Source organism: Gossypium hirsutum, chromosome D12 (assembly GCF_007990345.1).
Source record: "Gossypium hirsutum isolate 1008001.06 chromosome D12, Gossypium_hirsutum_v2.1, whole genome shotgun sequence".
NCBI classification, from domain to species: Eukaryota; Viridiplantae; Streptophyta; class Magnoliopsida; order Malvales; family Malvaceae; genus Gossypium; species Gossypium hirsutum.
This window is the reverse complement of record NC_053448.1, coordinates 40,176,057-40,190,517: the sequence shown is the minus strand read 5'-3', so window position 1 is coordinate 40,190,517 and position 14,461 is coordinate 40,176,057. Positions and strand designations below refer to the sequence as shown.

Sequence of the window (14,461 nt, the reverse complement as noted above, 5' to 3'; positions counted from 1 at the left end):
TTGCTAGATCTATTAAGAATTATTCTCAAAAAATCTTCTCATTTACTATCTTATTTATTATTTGTACTATGTAAAATGTTGAATGTGATGTTGTAAGTAGGATTGTCCAAACTTCAGTTAAAACCGAATTAACCGGTTGAACCGATCTAATTCGGTTAATCGATCGGTGGCCTAACTTAGTTCAGTCGGAGGTCGGTTAATTAGGTTCAAAATCGAATAATTATGTAGTGTTTCAAGACATAAAATTTTGATTAATTCGGCTAACTTTCAAGACAAAAACATATATCTCGGTTAATTTTAATGTATTCTTTTATATGTTTTAAAAAAACAAAACATATAAATTTCGGTCGGTACAGAATAATCAATAATGTATAAAAAATAAAGAAAATGAAATGCGAGCAAAATTATAGGTATAAAAAGAGTAAGAAAAAATAAAATGGTGGATTTTATTGAATTCTTAAGAACCCAAAAGCCATATTTTTAACCTAAAATTTATCTAATTCTTTTCGAATATATAAAATTTAAGCCTAAAAAAGGGATACTGTTTTGATCCGTGTACATTTATAATGTACAATTTTTTCACTAAACTAAATGGATAACACAAAATTTACAACCCGGCAACGGAACCGTACTCACTGTAAATATCGACGATTCCAGAAGCTGCCCAGAGCCGTTGATTAAATTCAGCTTGCATCTCATCAGGTACAAACGATGTCCTACAAAGCGGACACGTCACCTGATCGTGATCCATCCAGCGGTCCAAACACGTTCTATGAAAAACATGCTTACAATTCTTCAACCACCTGATCTCTTCCTTTCCTTCGAACTCGCACAAGCAAACGGCGCAACTCTCCGGTGGATCACCACCACCGACCACCGCGAGTTCCTCGAACTTTACGACGGCTAGGATTTCACGGATCAAGAGAGCGGGTACCGGCGGTTTCAAAGGTGTGGTTCGGGTTGGGTTTTCCGGCCAATCGGTGTCGGTTTCGAGGAAATCGGAGAGTCCGAGGTAATTAAAAAGTGAGAGGATTAGGTTTCTGATGAAACCCAAAAACGATAGCGTGTGAACGAAGAATTTGGGTACGAAAACGTCTGTGTAAACCACAGGGAATCCCATTGATGAACAAAAAAAAAAAGTAATAACAGAATTAAAAAATAAAAACAGAATAAATTATAAAGAGAGCTTTTGGTTTGGGTATTTATAGAGAGAAAAAAGAGGAGAGGAAAAACGAGTGAAGAAGAGAGATAAAAGAAAAGGAAGCTTCTGCTTTTTTTCAGTACTAAATTCTAACTGATCGAGTCACCGGCTATGACGTGGGTAGGGAATTTTTGGTGGCGCAATCGAAGGTCTAAATATGAGTTTGGTCCCTTTACTTTATTGAAATTTGGTGAAAGTACCTAGGAGATCCCCGTATCAAATTAGTTCCTCTATCATTAAATACATCAATTTAATCCATATACTATTAAAAAGAATCGAATAAAGCTAAATTAGAATAGAGTTAACATTTACTATTTGAAAAACATCTTCTACTGTTTAACCAAGTTAATATTTTTAAAATTCTTTTTTTATGATTTTGTAAATGAAATCTTTTGTTTGGAATTGAACCGCAATTGAAAAAATAATTAAAGATATTTTTTATACAATAAATGTTAATTTTTTTACAAATTGAACTTATTCAATTCTTTTTAATAGTATAGGGACTAAAGTGATCTATTTAATAATAGAGAGAATAATTTGATACAGTCCATATAATATAGGGATCTCCCAAGTACTTTAACCATTGAAATTTCGAATTTAATTTTTCCATTTTAAGTCCGGACGTTAGTGCAAATATAATATAAGCACAAATATGATGTAATTATATGCATGTCTGAACAGCTACAAATGGCTAAAGAACTAAAATATAACCAAACAAAACTTACTCATGGTGAAACTGGAGACTAATTTATTGCATTTATAATATAATATAACTCAAATTTAAACAAATTAATCCCTATAACCATGATGACTTGGCATGCATTTTCTTAAAAAAAGAGAAAAAGGTTACCCATCTATCATTATTAACTAAAGAAGTTAAGGGTGTTAATTATTTGGATCTGTTATCCAATACTATAAGAATAGGAGATATCAAATTTAAACAAAAGGACCAATATTCAAATTTTAACAAAGTAGAGGGACCCAAACAAGAAATAGACCTAGAGTGAAGCAAGGAGTAAACTGAATATGTAAGAAAAATGGCACACGTGTAACGTGGCGTAAATGGAAGGGGTGAGGAAGTGAGTGAAACGCGGGATACGCCTAATCCACCAGGATATCAATAATTACCGGGTATTATACTTTAAAAAATAGAATATAAATTCCAACTTTGAACATAAAGGAGGTTGTACTTTGATAGAACGCTGGATGATGTTAATTAAATTTTGATTCCAATTTTTTTTATTGTACCACGAGTTTGGCTGATAATATAATAAAGGGTTAATATATTATTTGATATTCGTATTTAGCTTTAATGTTTAATTTAATATCTGAGTGCTTTGTCTTAATTTAGTCCTTAAATTCTTAAAATTCGTATTTAGCAGTATGGACATACAATTTTTATAAAATAATATTAAAATTTAGAAGGACCACAATTATTAAAAAGAAAAAATTAGAGTCTAGATTTGAGGTTTTTGTGACAGTAAGTAAATAAATTTATGGCAAAAATAATAATTAATTAATAAATTCAAAGGTTCCCAGAAAACAAGGATTCAAAGCTGCAAAATCAGACCCTTTTTTTTTTATCATGTTTCGAAACTGTCCGTCCTATCACTAATGATTGTCTGCAGGCCCCACTTTTTAATAATTGGTCAAAATATGTTGTTAGTCCTTGTACTTCTATAGATTTTGAATTTTAGTTTTTATACTTTAAAAGTTAAAAGTTCAATCCTTTTACCTTTTCAATTTAATTTCCAAGTTAGTCCTTTAAAACTTGGACTTAGAAAATATAAAAATAAAATATTTGAAATATTTTAATATGATTTAATATAAAACTAAAAATTTAATATAATTTAATATAAAAGTAATTATATGAAAAATAATATTAAATTATATATTTTTATTTTTATTAAAATATATTTAATAAGAATTATATTAAAATATAATTAAATTATTTTTAATTATTATCTTATTAAAATTTAATAACAATAACAATATCATTTACCTAAAAGAATTTCTGCTAAGAGTACTCTGATCATTTCAGTTTTTTTTTCATATGCTATTACAACACTATTTCATTCAACTAAATACAATACTATTATAATTCTATTCCATTCCATTCAACCAAACAATTAAATTACTAATTATATTATAACTTTATTCCATTACAGTAAACCAAACATAGTGTAAGAGTCTAAAGTAATCCTCATATAATTATTATGGTTTAAAAGCTTAAAGCAAACATGCCAATGGACCCAAAACCGCCAAATGTGTTTGACATTTGTCTCTGTCCTGCTTGTTTGCCCATGGGAGTCAATTGTAGTCCTTGTCTTATGGATTGTAGTTCAGACTCAATGTGAGAATAAATGTCAAACTTAGACTCCAATGAAAATAATTATCTAACTTAGGGGTTAACTTAAACAAAAAAAAAGTTCAAGCCCAAATATGAAACCAATTGTCTAGTTCAATTCAAGTCTCAATGTGAAAATAATTATCAAATTTAAGACCAAACTTAAGCAAAAGAAAAAAAAATCAAATCACAATATATAAAAAATTAAGCCTTAAATAATGATTTAATTCAAAAGTAAATATATTATGTATTTTGCTGAATTGTAAAGATAAATGGGCTTGAGACCACCAAAATATGAGGGGTAGTCCAATGGTCATCATATTTATACTATACTTCAAAGTGAAAACTATCTCTACTTAAATTGACTGAGTTGACCAATCATTAACTAAATTAAATATTATTTTATTATAAATATATAAACTCATTTAGGGGTGAGCATTCGATTGAATCGAATCGAAAATTTTCGAGTTAATCGAGTTTTCGAATCTCATTTTATCATCCTAATTTTATTTGAAGTTTTCTCGAATCGAGTCGAGTGAGATGGAATTCGAATCGAATCGAATATATTTGTTCGAGTTAAATTTTAAAAAATAATTTTGGGTCCTTGTAACCATTGTCACCCATCATAATAAAATTTGTCCATCACCTCATAATTTATTTATTAATTTTTTATATACTGATTAGCTTATTTGCATGCTTAGTTGTTTCAATTATCTTCAAATTCTTGTCACTATGTATTTTGGAATTAAAAAATATATTAAATGTAAAAATATAATTTTTTAATAAAAGTTATTTTAAAAATAAAATGTGAAATTGATACCAATATAAAATTTTAACACGAATATTTTATGGTATAATTAATAATTTAATTTTAATATAAATATTCAAAATGACTAAACAATTCAATAATATAAATAATATAAAATGTGAAATTTAATTTAATAATATAAATAGTAGATATAAATAAAATTATTAGTATTTATGTTTAGTGATTTTTTTTGGGATAATTTTGATTTTTTATTTGAGAGTAAAGGGTGAGAAGTAAAAGTTTTGGGGAATAATAAAAAGTTTTGAGGAATAAAAGTTTGAGGGAAAGTAAATAGAGGGAGTAAAATTTTGGAAGGAAAATATTAAAAAAAATCGGAGGGGAGAGGGTTTGGGATAGATGGGAGGTGGGATGGGAAGGGAATAAAAGTTTTAGGGAAAAAGTGAGATGGAGTAAAAATTTTGAGAGAAAATAAAAAGTTTTGAGGATTTTTGGGAGTAAATTTTTGAAAAAAAGTAAATGGGAGAGTAAAATTTTAGTGGGAAATGGATTTTGGGTAGATTCGAAGGTTGGGAGGGGAGTAAAAGTTTTAGGGGAAAGTGGGAAGGAGTAAAAGTTTTGAAGGAAAAGTAAAAAAGTTTGGGAGTTTGGGGTAAAAATATAAAATATTATAGTTTAATATTTGAATTATTCGAATTATCGAATTCGAAAACTCAACTCGATTCGAACTCGAAATTTGAAAAAAAAATTCGAGCGGATTCGAATAACTCGATTCGTTTAACTCGAAATTCGAATTTTTTTCGATTTTTTCGAGTCGAATCGAGTTTTGCCCACCCCTAAACTCATCTATACTTAAAATCAATAAAATTACATATAAGGTAGAGTATATACTTTCTAAAACTTTAAATTTACCATTTCAACCAAAATGAAATCGTTCTAATACTCATTCCGAGAGTTATCAATATTTATCAAATTTGTTCTTATCTAAGAGAAGATTATTGGATCAAATGACAGACATGTTGAGAAAACTACAGCTTTTCCCGGATGAAATGAAAATTGGAAGTATATAACCAGATTAAGCCTTTTCCAAGCAGTGTAGCAATATGAACAACAATTCCAGTATCACCAATCCACCATCTCAGACATAATCAATGTAGAATAGGTATAGAATACAACATTATATTCTGCTAATACAGCTTTTACATACATATTACTGGACAAAACCTCGAATTTAAACACGAAGAAACCATTAACAGATTGGAACTACAAACCTTCAAACGTTCCCAGTATGCCCCCACTAGCTACTTGTAATAGTATATTATAAAGCCAGTGGATTTGGATCTTTACAATGTTTATGTAACAATGTTTGATAGTTGTAGTTTGGCTTGCTTTGGAGATATTTCATGGATATCCGTAGGCAGTTTCGACCATGGGAACAATTCAGCATTACTCTTCCTCCTATGCACAATGGCAGATAAGCTCAACAGCAAACAGGCGAGAGCAATCAAAGGAAGCAGAATCCCAAGAGTTCTTCTTGGCCAACACTTCATAATCAACTCCGCAGGCACCTTACCGTCAAGACTATAAACGGAGTTATTCATCTTCATGATCTCCACTCCGTTTAAAATCGCATCAACCGTATACCCCATGCTCTTGCTAGAAGGTCCAACGCTTACGGTAATGACCCCGGAACGACCAGCATCAACCACGAAATCAGCATAAAATGGAGAAGCCAGCATGTAATTCGTAACGTCTGAGAGATCCAAATCTTTATATGCCAAATGTTCATTGACATAAACATTGAAATACAACAATCCAAGGGATATACTAGCAATATCACAAAAATGCATCCTAACAAGATACTTATAATCCTCACTCACTGGAAATTCCCAAGTGAGGTTCACATTAGGGATGGAAGCATTCTTGCTTCGAATCAACCGAGCTGAATCGTACACATTATCAGGACCAACCTCACGACTCGCCCCACCATCTTGGTACTTAATCCGACCACCGAAGTACACCTTATTGGAACCCTCACTCGATTTCAAATACTCATCATCAGGGATCCAAGTTCTCCACAAAGAATCATTGAACGGAGTAACTTTAGGACCTCCGACAGTTACCCTATACATAGTTTCAAATGCTTGTTTATTTAAACCCTGAAATTCCTCAATTTTATCACCATTAACATACTGTGCAGTTTCTAGTACCAAATCTTTTGGTGCAGATATCACTTCGATTGCATTAACGAAAGCAAAATTCGATTTTTTAGCTGGAACGAAACGAATTTCAACCTTTTCTGAATTAACGTAAAGCAAATATTCTATAACTTTAGGATTTACAAAATCCCCACCGCTAAAATTGGTTAAAGCTACTAACCCATTAACCAAAACGTGAAATCGAGAGTTACCCAGATCCAATCTCGATGAATTGAATCGATGGAAATGGAGACGTACCATGTGCGTACCTGGATCTTTGACATTGAAGACGTATTTCGACGGCAAATTAAAAACCCTAGCGGTGTGGTAGATTTGAGGCAGACCAGGAAGGAGAGTTCCGGCACAGAGCGAAAAGGTCCGACCAGAAGAGAGATGGGAATCGGGTGAATTCGACGAGTCGGAGATGAATCGACGGTTGTCTACGACGGAATCGAGGGAGGCACCGCTGTTGATGAGGTAATTGTCGATCGGAGAGAAGGATAAACAGAGACCGTATAAAGTGAAGGTCCAAAGAAGGAACAAGGAGAAACCACGGCTTGAAAGTAAAGTTCCCATGAGAGAAAATAAGGTCAATGATCAAAGAACATGAACAAAAAAAAAGATTAAGGATATGAAGGAAAAGGGCAGAAATGGCGGTGGTAATTTTGAGCGCGTTATTGATGGACCGAGTCAAACGCGGCGACTTGAGTTTAGTGGTTGTCTGAGTCAAGACGGTTGTCACTAACACACTTGTCATGACATAAAAGAGATTCTACTTTCTTTGGGTTAATTTCATCAAAAGTCCTCACATTATTGTTCGATTACCAAACTTAAAAACATTTTAATTGAGTTTTAAAGCATTAGTATTGTATTGGAAATGAGGACTTGGTTCAGTTGACAAAGTTGGAGGCATTGGTTCTTAAGTACTCAGTTTTGAGACGTATTATGTACAATTATATGCACAAGTTTTCAAGTCTCACCATGTGTAATTGTCATGTCTCACCAGGATATTATGTTGGATCTGGTGTCCTAGTATATTCATTTTTGTATACTTATATTTTTTAAACAAATTGATTTAATAAAAAATCAATTAATTACATTAATATCCTTTGTGTATTGTCTTCAATGTTTTTGCATGCAAAGCAAAATGGAAACAAATATTGGCTCATTGGTTATCTAACGTTTAACAAATATTACGTGGTCAGATCGTAATACGAGAAGAAAACATGTATTAGTAGATGTACCTAATCATGTCTTTAGTTTGATTGGAAATGAGCAAATCGATTGAAAAAATAATATGACGTCTAACGGAGCAATTGACTCCACGGGTAGAGACATAGATGTATTCATTGGTAGAATGATACATTAGACTAGATCCAAGATGAATTAATTCTAAACCCGTTTGTGAATTAATTCACTTGTGATATTCATGGTGTAATTTACCTAAACCTGAGTTAGTTACTAACTATGTGTATGTAATTCATGTGCTTTGATATAAGTGGAGGCTTATGCTCTAAAGATAATCGAGCATTGTGTGGATTAATAAATATGGAATGGTATCCTCTCATTGGCATTGTGTGGATTAATAAATATGGAATGGGGCCACGAGTTATTTGTTCTCGAATGAGCAATTTATAACGGTCATTTGTTGACAGTGATCATATTAGTCATTAAGAAGACACAATGATGACAATGAGATAAAATATGATTGTACAAATTTAACTCAAAGGAATCAATGATATCATATGAGGGTAACACACACATGACGATGTCATTGGACAAAATAGTTGGATGAATTGCTTTCGTAAAGAGTATACAATAAGGAGTTTTCAATCATGGTACTTCTTGTGGACTAACACCATGATTAAGTAATTGTGAATTATCAGAATGATATTTCTAGACATAATTGCAATCACTAAAGCCTAATTGTATATGTCTGATGGTTCCTCCACTAGTTTAACAAAAACTCGATTGAACTGCATTTGAATCAGAAGAAAATTCTTCGACTTTGGGAATAATTTAATTGAGTCGATTTATTCGATGTGGAATTAAATTAGGTGGTCGTGAGAATTGTTCAACTAGAGAATTTGGTTAAAGAATTTTCTTAAAAAATTAATTTGAAAAATCTAAGTGATTTTTGGAAAATTTAATTTTGATCAAATAAAATTAATAAAATATTTTTGGAAGTTAATTTTCAAGTTAGACAGTTGGCCTAATGGGTAACTAAACTTGAAAATTGGACTTGAGATCGTAAATTGAGCCCGGGAGCCCAAAAATGAGACTAAGACCCAAACTGGTCGAACCGGGCCTAATATGTGAAACCGGGTTGACAGTCTAATTGGTGGTTGGACTGAACTGGCAGAAATCGAACCAGCTTGGGGTGCTGACGATTGCGACGTTGGCATTCTAGTGGCCAAAAAATGGTCGGTGGCAGATCTTCGGTGGTTGAATAGTGGAAGAATTACACTTTTACTGGGACTTTACTAAAGAATTTGATTTCAGATTAACTATTTCAAAAATAATAATATTTTAATAGATTTAATATTAAATTTAATTTAATATTTATCTTGTTAAAAAATATTCTATTAATTTAATAAGATTTAATATTAAATTTAATATAATATTTATCTTGATAAATATTATATTAATTTAATATTAAAGTGATTAAGTTTAATCATAGTTGAACTCTCTAAACTCTCTCTATATAAAGAGTCTTGGGTCATTATTTACACACACTTTCAAGAGAAAGTTGTAGAGAGAAAATTTTCTGAAAAAATTATTTCAGAAAATTTCTAGAGATATTTTTCTTATTAACAACTTGACCCAAAAATTTAGAGAAATTGTGAAATTACCTTACTAGTAATTTTTGTGAAAAATTTTCTAATTGGAAGCAAGCCCACACTTGGCAAACATGAGCTTGAGGATAATAGAGAAGACTACTCGGTCGAAGCGTTCATCGTAGACGAATCGAAAATGTACAGTTTTGATTAAGTGTTTATTACTTTAGATAACACAACTAAGTTATTGTTTGGGAAAAAATTTAAAACTCTGGTTTTTCCTTAAATTTATTTTCCATTGCATTTTCCTAACACGATTTTTCAACACGAGCACCATTGGGAGAGTGTCTCAATGGACCTTGTCGTAGGGTTCCTGAAGGTCAACCGTTATGGAAGCATTATAGTGGTTGTCGATTGATTTTCAAAGTATGCGACCTTTATTCTTGCCACGAACTATTGTTCGACCAAGAAGGTAGCCCAATTGTTCCTAAAACATGTGGTAAAGTATTGGGTCATGCCTCAAACTATAGTGAGCCATTGAGATGGGAGATTCACAGGACATATGACAAAGAAGTGGCATGCATCCTTGCCAACTGAATTTATAGGCAACAATATCACATGCCTAGGGAAGAGTACCTTGTAGAGTGGAATGGGCTACCTGATGTCCAGGCTAGTTGGGAACCAAGGGATGCCTTGTGGCAATTCAAGGACAAGATCAAAGATTTCCATGCAAAATGAGTAATGGGGATGTCACTTAATCATTTGGGGGAGAATGAGACGTCCTAGTAGAATTTGGCATCCATTCAGGCCACCAAAGAGCACCAAAAGGCTCAATCGTACTCAAAGGGGATTTTGTGGCCTACATGGACCATAGAGCCTTGGAGCATTCTAGATAGATGTAGATAGAATTGCCCAAACTTGATCATACTCCTTGTATAACATTTATTATGAGTAGCTAAGAGATAGTAGAGATTAGATCTCCACCGTCCTTAGTGGACCTTATATCTCAATCTCTGTCGTTGATGTTTTTGGGCTATGCCTATAAACAGAGGGACACCCCCACCCTCATTTGTACACATGAGCCATTTGAGAAATAAGAGTCTCACATTCTCTAATAGCTTTCTTGCTCTCTTGTTATCTTTGCCAAGGTTCTTATGGACGATCCAATTTAAAGAGCAAGGCGCTCACTCGAAAGCTTACTTAGGCATACTAGCGATTGAGTTTCCAATAGGGGTGTGCATAATTCGGGTAAAACTGAAAAAATTTGGTTAACTGACCGAATTCGGTTAATCGGTTGGTTAACCAAATTTTTTAGGTCGGGGGTCGGTTAATTTTTTTATGATTTTTCAATTAACGGTTAATTCGGTTCGAAATCGGTCGGTTAATCGAATTTTTTCGGTTTAACCGAAAAAATTAATAAATAAAATTATCTAACCCAACCTAATTACCCAACCCAATTACCAACCCAACCGAATTACCCAACCGAATAAAACTAAAACTAAAGTCTACCCAATTACCAACCCAATAAAAATAAAACTAAAGTCTAACTCTAAGTCTCTACCCAATTACACATGTTTTTTTTTTAGGTTTAATGCAAATGGATATTTTTTGGTGAGAAGAAATGGATATAAATGGAGAATATTAAAGACTTACATTTCAATTATGTGTTAATTTCAAGAATTATGTAATGTTTTTAATTATGTAGTGATTCAAAGACTTATGTAATGTTTTTAATTATGTAGTGATTCAATTCGGGTAATTCGGTTAATTCGGTTAATTTTTAACCAAAAATAAAAAAAACATACAATTTTCGATTAATTCGGTTAACCGACCTAATTAACCGAAAAAATTTCGGTTCAGTTAATGTTTTTTAAAAAAAATTGATTCGGTTAACGGTTAAAAATTTTAGAACGTCGGTTAAATCGGTTATAGCTATTTCGGGTCGGTTAACCAAATGCACACCCCTAGTTTCCAAGCTTAAGGTTGTACAGTTGTTTGGCTAAATCTCTAAGCACATGACACGATTGCCATGTATAGAGTTTTTTCCAATTTGTTGGCTTTAGTCTGGATTATACTAGTTCTTATTCCGGAAGTGCTATAAATGGTTTAATTCTACTTTGTTATTCTTACGACATTCTGTATTGTAATAGTTTGATACTTGTGGTTCCTCAAACATATATTAGTATTTGTACTTTGATTGTACTTGCTTGTAACACTTTTAAAAAATAAAAAAAGTATTTGTATTGTATCAATCACGTCATTTAATCAATCTAATTGTGTTAAGTATAATTTGAATCTAACATAAAGCATATCTGAAACACATGGAACAAATTGTAAACATATGTATACTTATCGCATAGACAATTTGAATTTAATGTGTTAAAAAAACAATGTTAATAAAATTTAGAAGTGTTTGTTTAATACGTCAAATCTTAGTTGTTGTTTTTTTTTACATTCACCCTAATATTTGAATTGAAAAAAGGACTTGATTAATATGATATTAATATATTCTAAAAACTTAATTAGAATGTTTTTATGTTTGAGACTAATTTAAGTTAATTATTCTACTATTTTTATATCTTTATAAATATCAAACCATAAAATAATAGGATAATACGCTTCAACGCGCTCGAACCCGCGTCCTCCTACATTGATAACAATATTTATGTTAGTCGAACTAAGACTCAATTGATGAGAATATTAACATATTTAACCTCACAATTTTAGGGCAAATGACCAAAAAAAGCCCTTTTTTTTCAAAAATTACCGAAATGGGCCAATTATTTAATTATTTACCGGAATGGTCCATTTTCCGCGAAATCGCATCCACGTCAGCGCGATGTCAGGGTACGCGCCAGGAAATCGCGTCCACGTCAGCGCGATTTGCTTACGTGGACACAAATCGCGCCCTCTAGGACGCTATTTGCTGACGTGGATGAACAATTTCTCATTTTTAGCTTGGAAAACTTTGAAAGGCCATAACTTTTTGCCCGGTTGTCCGATTGAGACAATTTTTTTTATTTCGAATAAATTTTCGAGATCTACGCGCTGACAAACAGCCGAAGGCGGTTTGCCGCACTTTTCGTCGAAAAAGATCCCTTTTTGCCCCTAAATTTTGATTTTTTCGGTTTAAAATTAAATTTTGAAACATTCAAATCATTATTTTCCTTATTTATTTGAAGTAAACACCGGATTTTTTTTTACAGAATTGTTGTATTATTTCTTCTGATTTGGCACGTGTATGGAATAGGTCCGATAAATCGTTAGAACGTAAGTAATAAATTAAGATAATAACAGTATTTTTATAATATGTCAATTAATTAGTTTAGCTTAGTTGGTTAAGATGCTTGCTCTTTTCCTTTAGTACCTTGGTTCGAATCTTGTTGGTAACAATTTTGAATCTTTTTTGAATCAATAGCAACAAATACAAAAAAGATTCAAATGACACATTACATTCCTCAACAGTCAACTCTTTTAGCATAGAAAAGGAATTCTTATGAGATTTGCTGTGCCATATCCTCTTTGCGTTCCTCAAATGGTAGATTGTGATTTTCTCCAAGTTAGGAAAAGCAACCTGCATAATGATAGAAAGTGCTAATTACAATTAGAAATAACTTATATAAAATGTTAGCTCATCGATGCTTAGGCAAAGGCATCGGTAACTCATATAATTAAGACAGTTAGAATCATTGGTCGTTTGAGAAGAACTTAAATGAATTTAATATAAAATTATATTCAGTTGAATTTTCTGTACATAACTATTAAGATATACACACACTACAAATAATGATTTGAATGTTTCAAAATTTAATTTTAAATCGAAAAAATCAAAATTTAGGGACAAAAAGGGATCTTTTTCGATGAAAAGTGTGGCAAACCACCTTCGGCAGTTTATCAGCGCGTAGATCTCGAAAAGTTATTCGAAATAAAAAAAATCGTCTCAATCGGACAACCGAGCGAAAAGTAACGGCCTTTCAAAGTTTTCCAAGCTAAAAATGAGAAATTGTTCATCCACGTCAGCAAATCGCGTCCTAGAGGGCGCGATTTGTGTCCACGTAAGCAAATCGCGCTGATGTAGACGCGATTTCCTGGCGCGTACCCTGACATCGCGTTGACGTGGACGCGATTTCGCGAAAAATGGACCATTCCGGTAAATAATTAAATAATTGGCTCATTTCGGTAATTTTTTAAAAAAAAGGGCTTTTTTTAGTCATTTGCCCTCAATTTTACATTAATTAAACTAAAATTCATTAGAGTAGAGGAAATTGATGTACTCGTAGACCTTAAACTCCCACCACCCACGAAATTCTTCATTTGAAAAAGACTTGAACCTAATTTCATTTAGTGTGCTACTTATGTTGAGTGTAATCTCAATGCTAATAATATTTTTCTGTTGACACATCAGTGGGAGAAAAAGCAAATCATTTTGGTTAAATCACAATGATTCATGCTATTCCAATTTTATTACGTGTAATTATAGTTTATTCAATTATATCTCACTTTTTTATTTGTTTATATTTTATATTAAATTTTATTTTATTTTATAATTAATTAAATATGTATTTATATTTTTAAACTTTAAAAAAAATATATGTTATATACAAATCATGAGAGAATCCTATCTCTTGATTATTGGCTAAGTCGAATTAGAATATACTTGTCAAAATTTAACCTAAATTAAAATACGAGTGTTTATATCTATAAATAGTAAATCCAAACTCTTTTAGATATGTGATAGTAAGATAAATTCGTATTTTTAATATATTTATTTTTAGCTAATTATCAATAAAATACTATTAAATTTGAATTTTTCTTATCAGGAAAGAAGTTGTGTTGAATTCAAACTCTTACAAAAAAAGGGGCTAATTTGGAACAAAAAGCAAAGAGGAGGGCTTAATTGAAAGATTGAAGATACAAAGATGACTGGATAAAGATTGAAAGGTTGAAGATTTTTTTTCAAAAGCAGCTGGATAAAGATTAAAGGATTTTTTATATTGTTACAATTTTGTAATTAGCTTAAATTTAATCTCTAGTTTAAATTTGCTTTTTAAATTTTGAATTATTTAGTGATAATATTTAAGAAAAATCTAACTAAATTTTAACACTAAAAGTATATATATACACACGAAGTAGCTACCCTTTTAACATTTAATAAAATTCTTTATTTTTTCC

At 31.6% G+C, this 14,461-nt stretch overlaps 2 protein-coding genes across 2 annotated transcripts; both read right to left on the bottom strand.

The window, feature by feature from the left end:
- Nucleotides 1-422: 422 nt before the first annotated feature.
- LOC107945945 (brassinosteroid-responsive RING protein 1) lies at nt 423-1,277 on the bottom strand. Its single transcript, XM_016880114.2, has one exon. It carries the CDS (start codon nt 1,118-1,120, stop codon nt 608-610), a length of 513 nt encoding a protein of 170 aa, XP_016735603.1. The 5' UTR covers nt 1,121-1,277; the 3' UTR covers nt 423-607.
- A 4,082-nt stretch (nt 1,278-5,359) lies between these two features.
- Nucleotides 5,360-7,239, bottom strand: LOC107945947 (probable receptor-like protein kinase At5g24010). The gene has a single exon (XM_016880117.2). It carries the CDS (start codon nt 7,086-7,088, stop codon nt 5,667-5,669), a length of 1,422 nt encoding a protein of 473 aa, XP_016735606.1. The 5' UTR covers nt 7,089-7,239; the 3' UTR covers nt 5,360-5,666.
- Between the last annotated feature and the right edge of the window lie 7,222 nt (nt 7,240-14,461).